At 48.2% G+C, this 17634-nt stretch overlaps 1 protein-coding gene across 12 annotated transcripts in view; it reads right to left on the reverse strand.

The window, feature by feature from the left end:
• Positions 1-17634, reverse strand: part of LOC110497083 (pericentrin) — a 37389-nt gene that overhangs the window by 5530 nt on the left and 14225 nt on the right. For 6 of the 12 annotated variants that reach the window (XR_016488360.1, XR_016488359.1, XR_016488358.1 and 3 more), the window contains exons 18-43: positions 16574-16685; positions 16438-16478; positions 16214-16348; positions 13838-14093; positions 13590-13740; positions 12942-13395; positions 12682-12846; positions 12488-12559; positions 12288-12392; positions 11972-12124; positions 10959-11105; positions 6352-6512; positions 6040-6209; positions 5723-5910; positions 5408-5570; positions 4997-5290; positions 4331-4563; positions 4131-4247; positions 3914-3934; positions 3313-3549; positions 3061-3243; positions 2774-2926; positions 2501-2662; positions 1432-2322; positions 327-497; positions 48-225 (exon numbers count right to left, since the gene is read on the reverse strand). Coding sequence is in view for 9 of the 12 variants with exons in the window: in XM_090208014.1 (XP_090064140.1) it covers positions 48-225; positions 327-497; positions 1432-2322; positions 2501-2662; positions 2774-2926; positions 3061-3243; positions 3313-3549; positions 3914-3934; positions 4131-4247; positions 4331-4563; positions 4997-5290; positions 5408-5570; positions 5723-5910; positions 6040-6209; positions 6352-6512; positions 10959-11105; positions 11972-12124; positions 12288-12392; positions 12488-12559; positions 12682-12846; positions 12942-13395; positions 13590-13740; positions 13838-14093; positions 16214-16348; positions 16438-16478; positions 16574-16685 (5113 nt within the window). In the remaining 3 variants the exon portion in view is untranslated. The remainder of the gene's footprint in view (positions 1-47; positions 226-326; positions 498-1431; positions 2323-2500; positions 2663-2773; positions 2927-3060; positions 3244-3312; positions 3550-3913; positions 3935-4130; positions 4248-4330; positions 4564-4996; positions 5291-5407; positions 5571-5722; positions 5911-6039; positions 6210-6351; positions 6513-10958; positions 11106-11971; positions 12125-12287; positions 12393-12487; positions 12560-12681; positions 12847-12941; positions 13396-13589; positions 13741-13837; positions 14094-16213; positions 16349-16437; positions 16479-16573; positions 16686-17634) is intronic. The other 6 variants (XM_090208019.1, XM_090208017.1, XM_090208016.1 and 3 more) reach the window with 3 other exon arrangements.

Raw genomic sequence — 17634 nt, forward strand, 5'->3', positions numbered from 1 at the left:
ATCAGAGAAACACCATTGTCTGTGTAGCAGCTTGAATGTGTACTCACCCTTCAATGAGTGTGTCTGTCTGCTGTGCGGGTTGCAGGTCTGTCTGAGCTGCAGCAGTTCTTGTTGCTGATAGGCCAGCTCCTCTTCCTGCACGGCCAGGTCTTCCTGTAGGCCCCGGAGCTCCGCTTTCAGATGCTGGTTATTGGTTTCCAGGTCAACCAGGGCCCGGTCCTTGGTCTGATTGACAGGTGAATGAAATAAGAGAAAACAGTGTTATGTTCAAAATACATTTTTTGACATGTTCAGTTTAAATGCGCGCACACACACACACACCGTACCTGTCCCTCCTCCAGTAGTTTCTCAGCTCTCTCTGTGCTGGAGCAAAGACCCTCCTTCACAGCTGCTAACTCTGCCTCCAGGGCTTGATGCTCTGCCCCTAGTCTCTGTAGCTCCTCCTCCCTCTGTCGCAGGGCAGCGTCAGCCTTCGCCAGAGTTTCCTCAGCACATGTCTAAGAGAAGAGCCTTCATCATCATCATCATCATCATCAGTATGATCAATATCAACAGCACCATCAAATATGTAAATCAGTCTTCTTTGCAATCCATTATCCTGGGCTTTGATTCATTCAAGAACAGCACTAAAAACCTTGAAGACAACAAGAAACATATGCAAAACGCACACCAACACAAATCTCTTACCCTTCCTACCCACAATGTGCCGAAAATGCTGTGCGACTAACCCTACTCAACAGCATTATTTTCCCCAAACACAAATCTATAGCAAACTGCTCACCAAAAGTGTTTAAAATAAAATAGTGATTGGCAAGTCGCATTCCAGAACACATGGCGAGAAACCTATACGCCATTCTCCATTTCCAGAAAGAAAGTAAATAAATGCCAGTGTGAAAGAAGTTCACAACACGGAACTGTTTTCTGACCACTCCTGGCTTCCTCTTTCTGATGAGGTCACTTCCTCTATGAGTAGCACTCTTCTGTTGGGTGCCAACACATCAACATCTCTTAGTTTCTCTCTTATGCCTACTCTTAGTCTCTTCCCCTCTATAAATATACCATTTAGCTGATGCTTTTTCTCCAAAGAGTCAATCTCTCGTTCACTCTCTCCCTCTTTAACCATAGCCAGCTGGGTTAGAGGGAGCTGAGCTGACACAGAAAAATACCTAAACAGTGAAAGCTACTTAGTGTTGCAAGTTAGGCTTAGAGAGGCTAAATGGAATGGATTACTCAAGTTTGAATGAAAACATCAGGCAGGCTTTCAAAGACGACAACTTATCCTTTCTGCGTCAACCTTTACCTACCAACTAATTCTACAAATAACTAATACTACTAAATATAACACCGCTCCTACTTGGCTAGAAAGAAATGTGTTTAAATTGATGCCACATGTTGAGTCAATCTGATTGGATCGACGCTGCCGCCACTTACCAGCACTTCCTTCTGAGCCTCCTCCTGGTTGGCTCGCCTCTCCTCTAGTTGACGGCTGACTTCCTGGAGGCAGGCCCTCTGAGAGGTTACTTCCTGCTGGAGGCGTTCTATTTCCTCTTGGAGTCTGCACTCCTTCTTCCGCAGGGCCTCGCGTTCTGACGAAAGTTCTGCCTTCGCTGTCTCGACAGCCACCAAGGTCTGTAGAAGGGATTCAGTCTCTTTCTCCCGCTCTTCAACCCTTGATTTTAGCACCAGGACCAGGGAGTCTAGCCGAGTTTTCTCCCCTCGCAGGGAGTTAGTCTCCTGGGCAAGAGCCTGCCAGCGACTGCTCTCCTCCACAGCTGCATCTCTCTCCTCCTCCAGCCCTTCTTTCCTGGCTCTCACCTCTTCAAGCTCTGCCTCTTTTAGATGGAGTTCTCTCTTTACTTCTTCCCCTCTCTCCCTCTCTTCCCTGAGCCTCTTCCCCATCTCCTCCCCCTGTCCTCTGTACTCTTCCTCCTGAGAGAGCAGCAGTCTCTCCATCGCCTCCTTCTCTCCCACCGTCACCTCCAGCTGCCCCTGCAGGGCCTCCACACGAGAACGAGAAGATGAAGAGTGGAGGAGACGCATCTCCTTCTTAAGACTGTCGCCCTCTCCTCCTCCTCTCTCTGGTTGGGGGTACTTGGCAGGTTCCGGGCTGGGAGCAGATGAAGGGTTAACACTGTCGCCCTCTTGTGATAGGTCGCTGACCTCGTGGTAGGCGGGGCCAAGGGTGTTTAGCTCGGCTTGTAGCGTGCTGATGACCTCGTGAAACCGCTCCTCCTCTTCCTGCTTGTCCTGACGCACCCTGATGATGTCACAGCGGAGGTGCTCCACCTGGAAGCGGAGGTCTTCAAGTTCTGTCTGGAAGGCCTGTAGAGAGACCGGGAGAATGGCTTCCAGTTCAGGCAAAAATAATGACCGTTCCATTGTGTGTGTGTAGTGTGTACTACATTGAGGTCACAGTAGTTTGAATTCTGAGAGATTATGTCATTATATAACGGGGCTGAATTATGGAGGTGTGTGTGTATGTGGGTGGGAGGGTGTGTACCGTGATGTCCCCGGCTGTCTCCAGCTCCAGTTCTAGCTTGTGTATCTCCTGGGTCAGGTGGTCTATCTCGTCATTCTTCTCCTCTAACAGAGCAGATGGGAGACTCTCCTCCTCTCCTATCTCCCTCTCCTCCAGGCGAAAGGTAAGGGCTGAAACTGTCTCCTAAACAGAGAAAGACACAAGGGGGAGATTTAGAACACAGTAGGGGAATCATTGTTGGCATTAGAGAGGACTAACAAGTACTAGCATGACTGAAAACTGAAGCAGACCCACTTTGAGAGAAGCGACTTGGTCGTGAAGCTGGGTGATGGTATCCGTGTTCTGATTGGTCAGGAGCTCCAGCTGGAGAGTGAGGTGTTTTAACTCCGCCTCTTTTATGGTCAGGTCTCTCTGAGTCTCCTCCATTTGACCAGCCAACACACACACCTAGAACACACACACGTTAACAAATTAATGCAACCAAGCAAACTAATCTTCTCTGGCCAAAGATCTCCATACACTAGCAGTTAAGCTCTGTTAGACCTTTTACTAAAGCAGGTGTTGAGGTTGGAAACACACACCTGTTGCTCCTTGTTCTGCAGGTCTTGCTGTGCGGTGTCCAACGCGTCTCGGAGAAGCTGGATGGGGTCGGGGGTGCTAGCATTGTTGTCACGGTAACAGTGACGGGTCTCGTCCAGTTTAGACTGCAGCGCTGAAATCTGGAGACGATTTGACAACTGCTGCTGCTGCAATGACTCCTTATCCTGGAGGGAGAGAGTCATTTAGTGTGTGTGAGTGAGAGAGAGTGAGAGAGAGAGAGTGATAGAGTTTACCTGTGTGAGCTCCTCTTCCCTCTGCCGAGTTCTGCGCAGCTCCTGCTCCAGTTGACTGACAGCTCTGCTGCTCTCGGAGCTGCTTAGCAACGCCTGTTCCAGCTCCCTAATTCGCCCAGCCAGCTTGTCAATCTCCTCATTGCGCTCAGCAACCTCAAGCTGGACCTGTTGATTGGCTGCCAGCAGGGAGGTGTGGTCTTCTGTCTTGTCCCTGATGAGGGCTTGAAGGCTCTCCACCTGAGAAAGAAACAGGGGGGGTAATGTCGGTTGTCAGGGCGCCAGTTGCCAGGGGTCCTATGGAGTTTCCCCATGTTAAGCTGTACGCCGGGTTTACTAAAGCCATTCCGGGTCTGTAGCCACTACAACTACTGAGGCCATGAGACAGAGCAGCAACACACAGCACAGAGGGATGGAAGGGAAAGGAGGGTGATCGAGCGAGATGGAGAAAAGGGGGATGAAAAGGAGAGAGAAGCGGCGGCGCTCTGACGGCAGATGTATCTTCAATGATTATGTATCAGTTATTCACGCAGGTGTGATCACAACACACACGGTGGGGGCAGAGTAGCATGTAGCTTTAGGAGTCACTGGTGAGATTCCATACCTGCAGAACCAAGTCCTCAATCTAGAGCATTCCGTGAAATAAAACAAAACAAACAGTCAGCAACAGGTCCATTCAGGAGCAGGAACTCAAACATTAGAAACATTCAATATCTATAATGACTCAACATCAGATATTGTCTTGACTAAACACTGCAGTATTAAAGACTTAACACACACCAATACACTAAGGTAAGAATGCGTGTGCGCGTGTGTCTTACCCGCTGGCCCTTGCTGGCCCCGGCAGTGTGTCTGGCTGGCTGTCTGAGCTGAGCCTCCAGACTTCTGATCTCCTGTTGGAAATCATCTCTCTCATGTTCCCGCTCCACTGCCTGCTCCTGGAGACACACAGAGATAAACTTGAGTGTGTGCAAGTGTGTGTTTTACACATCTATACATTTCCCCACAGCGTGACACTTACGTCTATAAACTGCCTATTGTGTTTGAGCTGTTTCTCGAGGGCCTGGACGCGCTGCTGGAGGTCCTCTGATTGAGCCCTGTGCTGCTGCTCCGCCGTGAGGCCCTGGTTCTCCTGTTCCTCTAGCTCGGTCTCCAGAGCCCTGAGGCGCAGAGACAGTGAGCTGCGGTCTTTCGCCGCCTGCCGCTGCACACACAGCCTCTCCTGGGCCAGACGATCTGCCTCAACGAGGAGGCCTTTAGACACACACAACACAGGTGGTTAGGAACACACACACAATCCTTCCAAACGTGCACTTTCTATAGATAAGGGAAAGTATAGAATTGGTCAGGAAACATATATATTTTTTTTTATTAAAAAAACTTGGCCACAAGTCATAGCAAACAAATACAACCACACAAATAAACATTCTGCATTAATCGACTCACACACACTAATCCCCATGCCATGGACTCTGTATAAGAAATGAGACGGGGCAGTTTTTAAAACACACAGACACACACAGGAAACTGAGCGACAAACCCGTGTCCCCCTCTATACTCTGACAGGACCCTACAGGAAGAACAGACAACTAAGAATAGGACTTAACGTGTACACAAAACATACGCAACATAATCAATCCCAGTTAAGCTTAAACCACAATCTCTCTCATCTATCCCCTCCCCTCACCCTTTTCTCTCTCTCCCAGTCCGGCGGTGAGATGGACCTTCTGGCGCTGGAGGAGACTTTGCTCCTCGCTTAGCTCCTGCAACTGCACCCTGAGGTCCTCTAGCTCCGAGGTGAGGCCTTCCTTCTGATGCAGCTGCACCCTGAGGCCCTCCAGCTCCACCGTGAGGCCATCCATCTGGTGCAGCTGCGCCCGGAGGCCCTCTAGCTCATCAACAAGCCGTTCTTCCTGAGCCTCCTTTTGTTGTAGAGATTCTTCCAGAGTTGCCTTCTCAGCCACATAGCCCTCCAACAGACCTACACACAAAAACAGTATACACACACAGATACATGAATGCACACACAATATCACACTGTTTTTACAAACAAAGATTCTAAAAACACATCGGAGAGACACACAGTATCTCTACAGACCTTCGGCCTTGTGGAGCTCCAGCTGGATCTTGCTCTTGAGTCCCGCTTCCTGGTCCAGCTGATCCAACACGAGCTGGTGTTGGAGCAGCATCTGGGAGGAGTCTGAACGGCCCTGGGAAAATCTCTCCTCCAGAGACAGATGGACAGAACAAGACTCCTCCAACTAGACAGACCAAAAAAGAGCGAGAGAGACAGACAGAGGAACACAAAGATCAGTGGCTGAGCTTCATGCAAATTCAATGCATAGAACGTTGTGTTGACCCCCCACTAACCTCAAGCGTTCACTGCATGCCGACAAGCTAGTGTGTGTGTTACCTGTGTGCTAGCGCGTGTGAGGAGCTCCAGGAGTGTGTCCACAGAGTGGCGTAGTTGGATGCAGGCTCCCAGGGCTGCTTCCTCTCCCAGGGCTGCTTCCTCTCCTCCAGAGTTTCTTTGGGACTCTGCCAGTAGAAGGCTCTCACACACACGCTGAGAGAGATCTAGAGCGCCTGTCGACATGTCTGCTACAGAAAGAGGAGACAGGTCAGGTATTACACACACAGTTATCAGACCTTTCTTCCCAAGTGTGTCCTTGTTCACTCCCTGTCATAAATGTATCAAGGAAATGGGTCCAGTTGTTAGATTCCACCCACCTGCCTCTTGATTGGTTGTTTCCTCTCCTGGCCTCTCACCCTGATCATGACCTCTGACCCCGACACAGGCTTTGACCCGGCAGCCAATTAGCTCCTCCATTGCCATGGTGCTCAGAACCACCTCAATCAGAACCTTCCTCAGCCTCTCATTGGCTGACTGGAGAGTGTGCCTAGAGGTCAGAGGTCAAAGTGAGACGAGACCAACAAAATCACTCCATTTGTTTTTTAAACTCGAAAGCATTTTTTTCATTAATGAAGCATACACACTCTAGCTGATCATTGTCAGGCCTACATTCCTCCAGACAGCCTCACCTCTCCTCCTTGGCAGTGTGTAGGTCCTCAGTAAGCATGTTGAGGAGGTTGCCTCCCTCCTGACTCTCTCGTTCTCGCCGTTGGAGGAGTGTATCCAGGGTCTCCATCTCTGACCTCTTCCCCTCCAACTCCCCCTGTAGACTACACACCTCCGCTCGCAGCTGGAGAGCCAGAGAGAGAGAGAGTCATAGCACAGCAGTACCAATACAAAAGACAGACAGACACACAGACAGACACACACCTCTGTGTGCAGCTGAGAGCCAGAGAGAAAATAAACCAGAGACAGGAAACCAGTCATCACAAGACGTGATCCAAGAATTGTTCTCCTAGTCATAGATACCACAGTTGCATTCAACATCACACTCCCTTTACATAACAGAACCAAAAGCAGAACCATGTGTCTTGTAATGTCCAATCAGAGAAAGAGAGACGGACAGTCTCCATTCAGTCAGCATTAGTTTGAGATTTGCCTATTTAGCCTTCCAGGAAGCACTCTCACACACAAACATAGAGCTACACAAACAATGGTATAATCCTGCGTGCCTGGCAGGCAGCAGCTCTGCTTCAACACAAACATTTAGTGAGAGTGAGTTGAAATCTGAACTCCCTCCCATTTCTTCCCTCTCCCCCTGTCCCTCTGAATCCCTTTACCTCTCCTTCCCAAAGCTTTTACTTGGCTCCTCTCTATCTCCTCCGCAGTCTCGCTCGTTCTCTTACAATTTCTTCCCCCTCTGTCTAACAACCAATACTAGTTGCCTTAGCAACAGTCCCCCCCCCCCCCCCCCCCTATGTCCCTAAGGTCCATGGAAACAGACACTATTGAAACAAACACATCCACACCCCTGGTGGGGGGGGGGGGGGGGGGGGGGGGGTCTAAAATAGCATTGGAATAGAATAGATTGTCTCTGTGGAGTTGGATAGAAAGCAGAACTGTCGGTCATGTTTAGCTTGGGAACTCTGCCGTGATGAACATACTGGGAGGAATGGATGGATGAATGAAAATCATTTTTGAATAAACAAATGGACAAATGTGCATGTAACTGAAATGCCATTATGCATGGAGAGATTAGAGATTTACATCCAGAGAGCAGAGCGTGTGCACGCCAGAGAGCAGAGCGTGTGCACGCCAGAGAGCAGAGCGTGTGCACGCCAGAGAGCAGAGCGTGTGCACGCAAGAGAGCAGAGCGTGTGCACGCAAGAGAGCAGAGCGTGTGCACGCCAGAGAGAAGAGCGTGTGCACGCCAGAGAGAAGAGCGTGTGCACGCCAGAGAGCAGAGCGTGTGCACGCCAGAGAGAAGAGCGTGTGCACGCAAGAGAGCAGAGCGTGTGCACGCCGGAGAGCAGAGCGCGTGCACGCCAGAGAGCAGCGCGCGTGCACGCCAGAGAGCAGAGCGCGTGCACGCCAGAGAGCAGAGCGCGTGCACGCCAGAGAGCAGAGCGCGTGCACGCCAGAGAGCAGAGCGTGCGCACGCCAGAGAGCAGAGCGTGCGGACGCCAGAGAGCAGAGCGTGCGCACGCCAGACAGCAGAGTGTGTGCACGCCGGACAGAAAACATACAGGATTAGTATTGAGATTAATGAGGAAGATAATCCCTTTAGAAGAGCCACAGGGCTGTGAGAGTGTGGTTCGAGACGTTAAGAGTGATAAAAAACATCCTCTTTTTTAATCTCCTTCTGCAAGTCTCCCACCACAATCATCCTCTTCTATTATATATCACCATCTCCTCTCCCATACTCTCATTTTCCTGTTTTCTCTCCCCTCTTTCTCCCTTTGTGCCCCCCTCCCTCGGTCTGGTGATAGTTGGGCTTATCTGGTCTTTCCCACAGAATTCATTTCATACTAACAGTGCGTGGTGTGTGTTTCAGAGTATGTGAGTGGAGGTTGAGCGATTGGAAATCCCACTCTTCGCTCATGCTGGAGCTCCATGTCCTTTCCTACCGCTGAAAACCGCACACCATGTCCTTTCCTACCGCTGAAAACCGCACACCATGTCCTTTCCTACCGCTGAAAACCGCGCACCATGTCCTTTCCTACCGCTGAAAACCGCGCACCATGTCCTTTCCTACCGCTGAAAACCGCACACCATGTCCTTTCCTACCGCTGAAAACCGCACACCATGTCCTTTCCTACCGCTGAAAACCGCACACCATGTCCTTTCCTACCGCTGAAAACCGCACACCATGTCCTTTCCTACCGCTGAAAACCGCACACCATGTCCTTTCCTACCGCTGAAAACCGCACACCATGTCCTTTCCTACCGCTGAAAACCGCACACCATGTCCTTTCCTACCGCTGAAAACCGCACACCATGTCCTCTCCTACCGCTGAAAACCGCACACCATGTCCTCTCCTACCGCTGAAAACCGCACACCATGTCCTTTCCTACCGCTGAAAACCGCACACCATGTCCTCTCCTACCGCTGAAAACCGCGCACCATGTCCTCTCCTACCGCTGAAAACCGCGCACCATGTCCTTTCCTACCGCTGAAAACCGCACACCATGTCCTTTCCTACCGCTGAAAACCGCACACCATGTCCTTTCCTACCGCTGAAAACCGCACACCATGTCCTTTCCTACCGCTGAAAACCGCACACCATGTCCTTTCCTACCGCTGAAAACCGCACACCATGTCCTTTCCTACCGCTGAAAACCGCACACCATGTCCTTTCCTACCGCTGAAAACCGCACACCATGTCCTTTCCTACCGCTGAAAACCGCACACCATGTCCTTTCCTACCGCTGAAAACCGCACACCATGTCCTTTCCTACCGCTGAAAACCGCACACCATGTCCTTTCCTACCGCTGAAAACCGCACACCATGTCCTTTCCTACCGCTGAAAACCGCACACCATGTCCTTTCCTACCGCTGAAAACCGCACACCATGTCCTTTCCTACCGCTGAAAACCGCGCACCATGTCCTTTCCTACCGCTGAAAACCGCGCACCATGTCCTCTCCTACCGCTGAAAACCGCGCACCATGTCCTCTCCTACCGCTGAAAACCGCACACCATGTCCTTTCCTACCGCTGAAAACCGCACACCATGTCCTCTCCTACCGCTGAAAACCGCGCACCATGTCCTCTCCTACCGCTGAAAACCGCGCACCATGTCCTTTCCTACCGCTGAAAACCGCACACCATGTCCTCTCCTACCGCTGAAAACCGCGCACCATGTCCTCTCCTACCGCTGAAAACCGCGCACCATGTCCTTTCCTACCGCTGAAAACCGCACACCATGTCCTTTCCTACCGCTGAAAACCGCACACCATGTCCTCTCCTACCGCTGAAAACCGCACACCATGTCCTCTCCTACCGCTGCACCATGTCCTCTCCTACCGCTGCACCATGTCCTTTCCTACCATGTCCTTTCCTCCTTTCCTACCAATAAAAAAACGCTCTGTGATCACAAAGGGGGGGGGAGAGACTGCATTTGCTTCCTTCATTAAAATCCCAATTTAACCAACACCCATCTATTTTTGTGACTATGTGGACCTACCATTTGGTTTTGAAGTATTGAAACCAATCCATATGATTTGAATGAAAAGTATTATAATAAACATGAAGGTGAATGTAAGAAGTGCTCATCATTTCAAATAGACTTTACGTCATATTAAACAGTATATAAACACTCTAAATACGTCAGGAGCCCGAAAGGGAGTCTAAAAAGGAACGGAAATGAATTATTTAGGCTGTATTATTTCAATTGTTTCAAGGCTATGGCCTACAAAGAAAAACATTGAGAAACATGTTCTAGTGTCGACACAATAAGTTGGTAGGGACATAAAGCTTATTCAATCATTATAATCTAGAAAATGTGCATGTAGGCTGTGACTTACATAGAATTAAATACAAATAAAATAATGACTTATTAGTGCCTTCATTTTGAGAAACCTGAGTTTGGCCCGTCTGTGGCTTCAGGCTCATACGATGGTGTCTGGAGAGCAGGTCAGCAGCAGAGAATATCGTCTACACACTTGCAGAGCCACCGGGGATGCAGAGTTGTTTTTACTTTTCTATAGATAGGCCCAAAGGTTTTTAAGCAAAATAACCCAATCAAGACAAAGCTCTCTGAACGTGGGAATATGCCAGGCATATTGGACCAAAATAAATTATGGTTGATTGTATGATGAACGAAGCGTTTAAGAAATACGATTCTTTGTTTATAAATACTTTGCTACAATGACACTTCGATATCTACCCACATACTTTATTATTTTATCATGTGCACGTAGTAGGTATACCATCATGCTTTCTCAGATTCTACGATGACTCTTTAGTTGTGGACACTACCGTTGGATCACCGCACTCCCCTCTTATTGCTCCTCATCCTTGGAAGTCAACTTGATTTTGCACCTGTGTGTTTTATTAGTTTGTTTCTGAAAATATTCAGCAAACAGACAGTAGCTAAAGCAAGGGGCTATAGCTGCACACAAGTAGACGACAAGTGCATGCTGGGCCGGGCATGCCCTGAGCTCCTGAAGTAAACGCTACTGGAGTGAAGTTGGAGCGGGCGAGAAGGCCGACGCTCCAGCCTTTGGGAATCTCGCTCGGCGCTCCAGTCATATTGGGCCCGCTCAATTACTCCAGTGTGTGTGGTGTGGGTTACCTGTGACACCACAGTGTCCAGCTGTAGCAGTTGTGCAGTGAGCTGGCTCATCTTGTCAGTGTAGCTTTGTTCCTTCTGCTCGTGTTCAGCACCGAAGCTCTGCCTCTGTTCTGCTAGCTCCGCCTCCTTCTGCTCCTCAAACTCCGCCTTCAGAGGAAAGAGATGCTGGTAATGCTGTCCAAACCGCCAGAGAGCACTTCTGGTCTAAGAACTTGTTCTAAAACTCACACCAAGGTTACTGGGTAACAGCTCTCCCTTTTCCAACATTTCCAATATTAAAACTACAACCAAAAACTCCCAAGCTGATTCAGACTGACTGACTAACAGACTGCTAGCTCTCGCTCAGCTCAAATGCATCATTTTTATTTTTTTAAGTGCACAAAATAAAACCTTCTGCATCAGAGGATCAAAAGCTCAAATCCATCCCATTTAGCCACTGTTCACTTGGCAGTAACACACAACAGAAATATAGACACACACGGATACCACCGATACGAAAAACACACACCGTCCTATATGAAGAAAGGATTATGATGGTTGTGTAAATCTCATGGGACACTGGCCAAGCATGGGCTAACCCCTAGTCTTGCTGGGGTGTACACACATACATGTGCGCACACACACAGAAAGAGACAGACCTCCAAAATCTAGCCCCATTATATAATCTGTCAGAATTCAGTTTCTCTCAGTGATCTACACGTGGAACACCATGGCAGACGACAGTGACATCAAGACAGGGAAAGGTGATAACTAGTCAGATGCACAACTGAATGCGTTCAAGCCAAATGTATCCTAAAAGACACCCACCATTGTTACATATGTTCCTGTATAGTTCATTACAATGTTTAAGACTGATGAAGACCTCACGCCGTTTTCCCCACCCTCTCTCCCTCTTCAGAGTTGGAGCCTTCAAGCAATACGATGAATACTTCCTCTAGCCTATCAGACAGCAAGTTAATTCCTCTTCCTCCACCTGTCATCCCTCCCCCTCTCCATATCTCTCCTCCTCTCACCTTCAGTTGGCTGATCTTGTGCTGACGTCTCTCCTCTGCTTGGGCCTTCAGAAGCTCAACCTCTTCCAGGAAGTGCAGCCGTTGCCGTGACAACGACTCCTCCAGCTCCCGGCGACACGCCTGTAGCTCTCTCACAGACGCACTCTTTAGCTCCTACACACACACATACACAATGACCCCTCGTCTAATACAGTGTGTGAACGCACAATGAGAGAGTAATCCCTTTGCTTTTATATGCCATTAGAGACACAGTCAGCATTAAGACTACTGAGAAGGTGAATGGGATGTTCTGGAATGGTGTGTAAGTGTGTCAGACCTGAAGCTGCTGCTGGTGCTGTGTGTTGAGTTGCTGTGTCTCTGAGGTGTAGGTGCGTGTGAGCTCCTCTAAGGCGGTGCAGTGCTGTTGCGCCAACTCCAAGACCTTGGGACAGACACGACCAGATCAAAACACACCTGAATGGATGGACAGATGCTCAGACTAATGATAGACCAGCCAAGAGGTGGAGGGATGAGTACCTTTTTCCTGAGGGCCTCCAGAGCCGTGTGGTGTTCAGCTTCTAAGGCCTCTCTCTGGATTGTCAACTCATTCTGAGAGAGACAGCAATAAAGAGAAAACAGAATTGTCTAATGAATACACATTCAGAACATTATTTTTTTACTGTGGTGAATTTGCATCTTTCCTTGACATCAAATGACCACCGTTGTCTCACCTGGTGGGTGTGGCTGAGTTCTGTTGCCATGGCGCTAAACTTCTCCATGTGAAGCTGAGCCAGCTTCTTCCTCAGCTCCTCCCTGACAGACTGCTGCTCCAACCCATCACACTCCACTTCCCGCATATGCTCCGCCTCAAGCTGTGACTTCTGATAGCGTAGAGTCTGAGATAAGGGAACATTAAGATAAAATAGATGTGAAATGTAGAATACAGATATACAAGATTTAAAACTTTTTGTGTGTTTGCGCATGTTCTCACCTGGATCTCCCTCAGGTACGTGGTCTCCAGTGTGTCCATATTACCCAGCATCCTCTTCTCCAGCTCTTCCCTCTCTTCCTGATGCCGGTGTTCTAACTCTGCCTCCTGTGCCTCTAGCTGAGCCTCATTGGTTTCCTGTAGGACTGCCTCCAGGCGATCAAGCTCTGCCTTGCGTTTTGATTCAAGGCTGGTTTCCAAGACAACAAGCTCCTCCTTGTGTTTTGTTGCGATCTCCGTTGCCATTGCTTTGAGCTCAGCCTTGTGATTGGCCAACAAGGACTCCAGTTCTACTTTGTGATTGGTTCGTAGTGTGTCCATGTCCTTTGTGTGGTTGGTCAGTAGCGTGGTTTTCAGGAGTTCCATGGCGGCCATGTGTTCCTCCCTCAGCTCCCCCAGAGAAACCTCATCCTGCTGGGCCAGACGCTGCTCCAACTCCTCCCTCTCCTCCTGGAACCTACACACATGCAGAACAGGTCAGCCAGATTCATTTCAAGATGAAAGTACAGATACAGAGCGTTAACTCTCTCTGTGAATTAATTAGTTTACTATGGGGCAAACTTTCACTAGCTCGTGAGAATCTCTGGTATTATATGAAACGCACTGTATTAACCTACATCCCCCCCCCCCCCCCCCCCAGCCAGGTCTCACCTGTCCTGGGTTTGGTGCAGCCTCTGGTCTCCCTGCTCCTGAAGCAGAGCGGTCAGCTCCTTGACCTCAGCAGCCACGGTGGACTTGGCCCTGGCCAGCTCAGCTTCGTACTGGGACTCTAGTCTCTGTCTCACTGCCACCGCCTGGGGGTCTGGGGGAGAGACATGTGAGACGAAGGGCAAAGACCATACAGAAGAGACAGGAGAATAAGGGAGTTGTTGAACTACACAACTTTTTCATGTACTTACTCTGGTTGTTGTCCAGTGAGGCTTGTAGACTCCTGAGCGCTGCTCTCGCCTCCTCAATCCTTTTCTCCAGAGCTTTCCTTTCCGCTGCCATCCCTCTCTCCATCTCCTCTCTCAGGGCAGAGACCCGTGCCTCCCCCTCCTCCTGGAGCTCCTGTCTGAGCCTCTGCACCTCCTCCGCTCTCCTCAGGGTCATCTCCTCCATCACACGTTCCTCTGCTAGTTTCACACCCAGCTCCTCAGCAAAGCTCTGCTTCAGCTAAAAACATCCAGGTCAACATAGTCATTCAGGGTCAAAACATCCAGGTCAACAGTCATTCAGGGTCAAAACATCCAGGTCAACATAGTCATTCAGGGTCAAAACATCCAGGTCAACATAGTCATTCAGGGTCAAAACATCCAGGTCAACATAGTCATTCAGGGTCAAAACATCCAGGTCAACATAGTCATTCAGGGTCAAAACATCCAGGTCAACATAGTCATTCAGGGTCAAAACATCCAGGTCAACATAGTCATTCAGGGTCAAAACATCCAGGTCAACATAGTCATTCAGGGTCAAAACATCCAGGTCAACATAGTCATTCAGGGTCAAAACATCTAGGTCAACATAGTCATTCAGGGTCAAAACATCCAGGTCAACATAGTAATTCAGGGTCAAAACATCCAGGTCAACATAGTAATTCAGGGTCAAAACATCCAGGTCAACATACAGTCATTCTGGGTCAACATGTGGCAACACTCATTACGCTGTCACACAATAATGTTTATACAGTTGAAGTCAGAAGTTTACATACACTTAGGTTGGAGTCATTAAAACTTGTTTTTCAACCACTCCACAAATGTCTTGTAAACAAACTATAGGTTTTGTCAAATCGGGTAGGACATCTACTGTACGCATGACAAATAATTTTTCCAACAGTTGTTTACAGACAGATGATTTCACTGTATCACAATTCCAGTGGGTCAGAAGTTTACATACACTAAGTTGACTGTGCCTTTAAACACATTGGAAAAATCCAGAAAATAAGGTCATGGCTTTAGAAGTTTCTGATAATTTGAGTCAATTGGAGGTTTACCCGTGGATATATTTCCAAGCCTACCTTCAAACTCAGTGCCTCTGCTTGAAAGCATAGGAAAATCTAAAGAAATTGGCCAAGACCTCAGAAAAACAATTGTAGACCTCCACAAGTCTGGTTCATCCTTGGGAGCAATTTCCAAATGCCTGACGGTACCACGTTCATCTCTACAAACGATAGTATGCAAGTATAAACACAATGGGAAGATGCAGTCATCATACCACTCAGGAAGGAGACACGTTCTGTCTCCTAGAGATGAACGTACTTTGATGCAAAAGGTGCAAATCAATCCCAGAACAACAGCAAAAGGACCTTGTGAAGATGCTGGAGGGAACCGGTACAAAAGTATCTATATCCACAGTAAAACAAGTTCTATATCGACATAACCTGAAAGGCCGCTCAGCAAGGATGAAGCCACTACTCCAAAACCGCCATAAAAAGCCAGACTACGGTTTGCAACTGCACATGGGAACAAAGATGCTACTTTTTGGAGAAATGTCCTCTGGTCTGATGAAACAAATATAGAACTGTTTGGCCATAATGACCATTGTTATGTTTGAAGGAAAAAGGGTGAGGCTTGCAAGCTGAAGAACACCATCCCAACCGTGAAGCACGGGGGTGGCAGCATCATGTTGTGGGGGTGCTTTGCTGCAGGAGGGACTGGTGCACTTCACAAAATAGATGGCATCATGAGACAGGAAAATTATGTGGATATATTGAAGCAACATCTCAAGACATCAGTTAAAAACTTGGTCGTAAATGGGTCTTCCAAATGGACAATGACCCCAAGCATACTTCCAAAGTTGTGGCAAAATGGCTTAAGAACAACAAAGTCAAAGTATTGGAGTGGCCATCACAAAGCCCTGACCTCAATCCCGAAGAAAATGTGTGGGCAGAACTGAAAAAGCGTGTGCAAGCAAGGCCTACAAACCTGACTCAAATACACCAGGTCTGTCAGGCTACCTGAAACGTTTGACCATAGTTAAACAATTTAAAGGCAATGCTACCAAATACTAATTGAGTGTATGTAAACTTCTGACCCACTGGGAATGCGATGAAAGAAATAAAAGCTGATAGAATGACTTCTGACTGATTTCACATTATTAAAATAAAGTGGTGATCATAACTGACCTAAGACAGGCAATTTCTTTTTAGGATTAAATGACAGGAATTGTGAAAAACTGAGTTTAAATGTATTTGGCTAAGGTGTATGTAAACTTCCGACTTCAACTGTATGTACTTGCTGTGAGTGTGTGTGTGTGAGTGTGAGTGTGAGTGTGAGTGTGAGTGTATGTGTGTGTACCTTCATAGTGCGTGAGCGTAGCTCCATGTTGTGTGTGTCTGCCACGGCAGCCAGTTGTGTCTCCAGGCTCTGGATCATGGTCGTTCTGGTCTGCAGCTCCTCAGAGTGACACCACATCCTATGCTCCACCTCCACCTGTTCACATCACATTAGCAAACCTACTCCCACTGGAAACTTAACAGAACTTCGACTCACAGAATCTAATTCACTATCATCATTCATACCTCCACCTGTCTGGCAGCCTCCAGACGCACCCTCGTCAGCTCTGTGTGGAAGAGATTAGAGGAACAGGATCAATTGAGGGAAAGAGAAAACCTTTTGAAGAATATTCCAATTGCTTGTGTGTGTGTGTCCGTATACCTCTGACATGGCTGTCTGACAGTTTAGCACGGAGTTGTTCCATCTCGAGGGCATGGCGAGTCTTCAGCTCCTGCAGGTCTCCATAGTAACGATCAGTCAGGTCCAAACGCACCTAGAGAGAAAAGGAAAGAGTGAGGGGAAAGACTAGGCCTGATCATAGGGGAGACTGCTCCTGTGTGTGTGTGTGTGTGCGCTCGCTCGCTCTGTGTTTACGTTCGGAAAATGTGGCGCCGAACATTTGACCGGCAGCATTTTAAATTTACCGGACATTTATTACATTTGCCGGACCAATGTGCATTGGGTGCGTAACCTGATTAGGGCGTCCCACCCACAGTGCTCTGAATTCCAGAAGTCCCATTTTGCATCCTCGAGTCTATGGCTTGTGTCCTTAACGAATTCCGATGCGCAATTTGAAGATGTGAGAATCACTGTCCACATGTATTTTTCTTCAGCCAACGAGAGAAGTAACGAACAGCAAAATCACAAGCCTAAGTCAATTTACTATTTCACATTGAGAAAGAAATAGCCAACCCCAAACAGACTCTGGGACAGTTGTGGGTTGATAAATCCCAAATTCATACAACCAGTAAGGCCTAGGATACACCCCAAAAAACAGTCGAAAGAAACGAGGCTCATGCGACAGATCAGAACATTCAGCTTAAACTGTTGATCCACTATTATTTCTTTACATTCTAAGCGCAGCAATGCGCACGAGGCAGTAGGCTACGTGTGAATGTTCATTCCATAATTCAGTTAGCGGAAAACACTCGTCAAAAAGGGCACCGCACATGCCAGCGATTTCAAGAGATGAAAATACCTGTTAGAAACGTAGAACGAGGGGAGATCTAAAGATGCAACAACTACCATGAGTTGCTAATATGACTAGGATTGTGCCTTTGGCTACTAGACAATGAAAGTTGATTTGAAAACCAACGTAAGAGAAATAGGCTTCTGGTTTCAAAGGCATATGGAAGTCTTTATAAAATAATTGCCTGCACATTTGGTTGGATTTTGCCTATGCTAATTTGAAGCAAGGTAAGACATGCCTAATAATATGTAGT

Source organism: Oncorhynchus mykiss, chromosome 18, assembly GCF_057628025.1.
Source record: "Oncorhynchus mykiss isolate SJ-2025 chromosome 18, ASM5762802v1, whole genome shotgun sequence".
NCBI classification, from domain to species: Eukaryota; Metazoa; Chordata; class Actinopteri; order Salmoniformes; family Salmonidae; genus Oncorhynchus; species Oncorhynchus mykiss.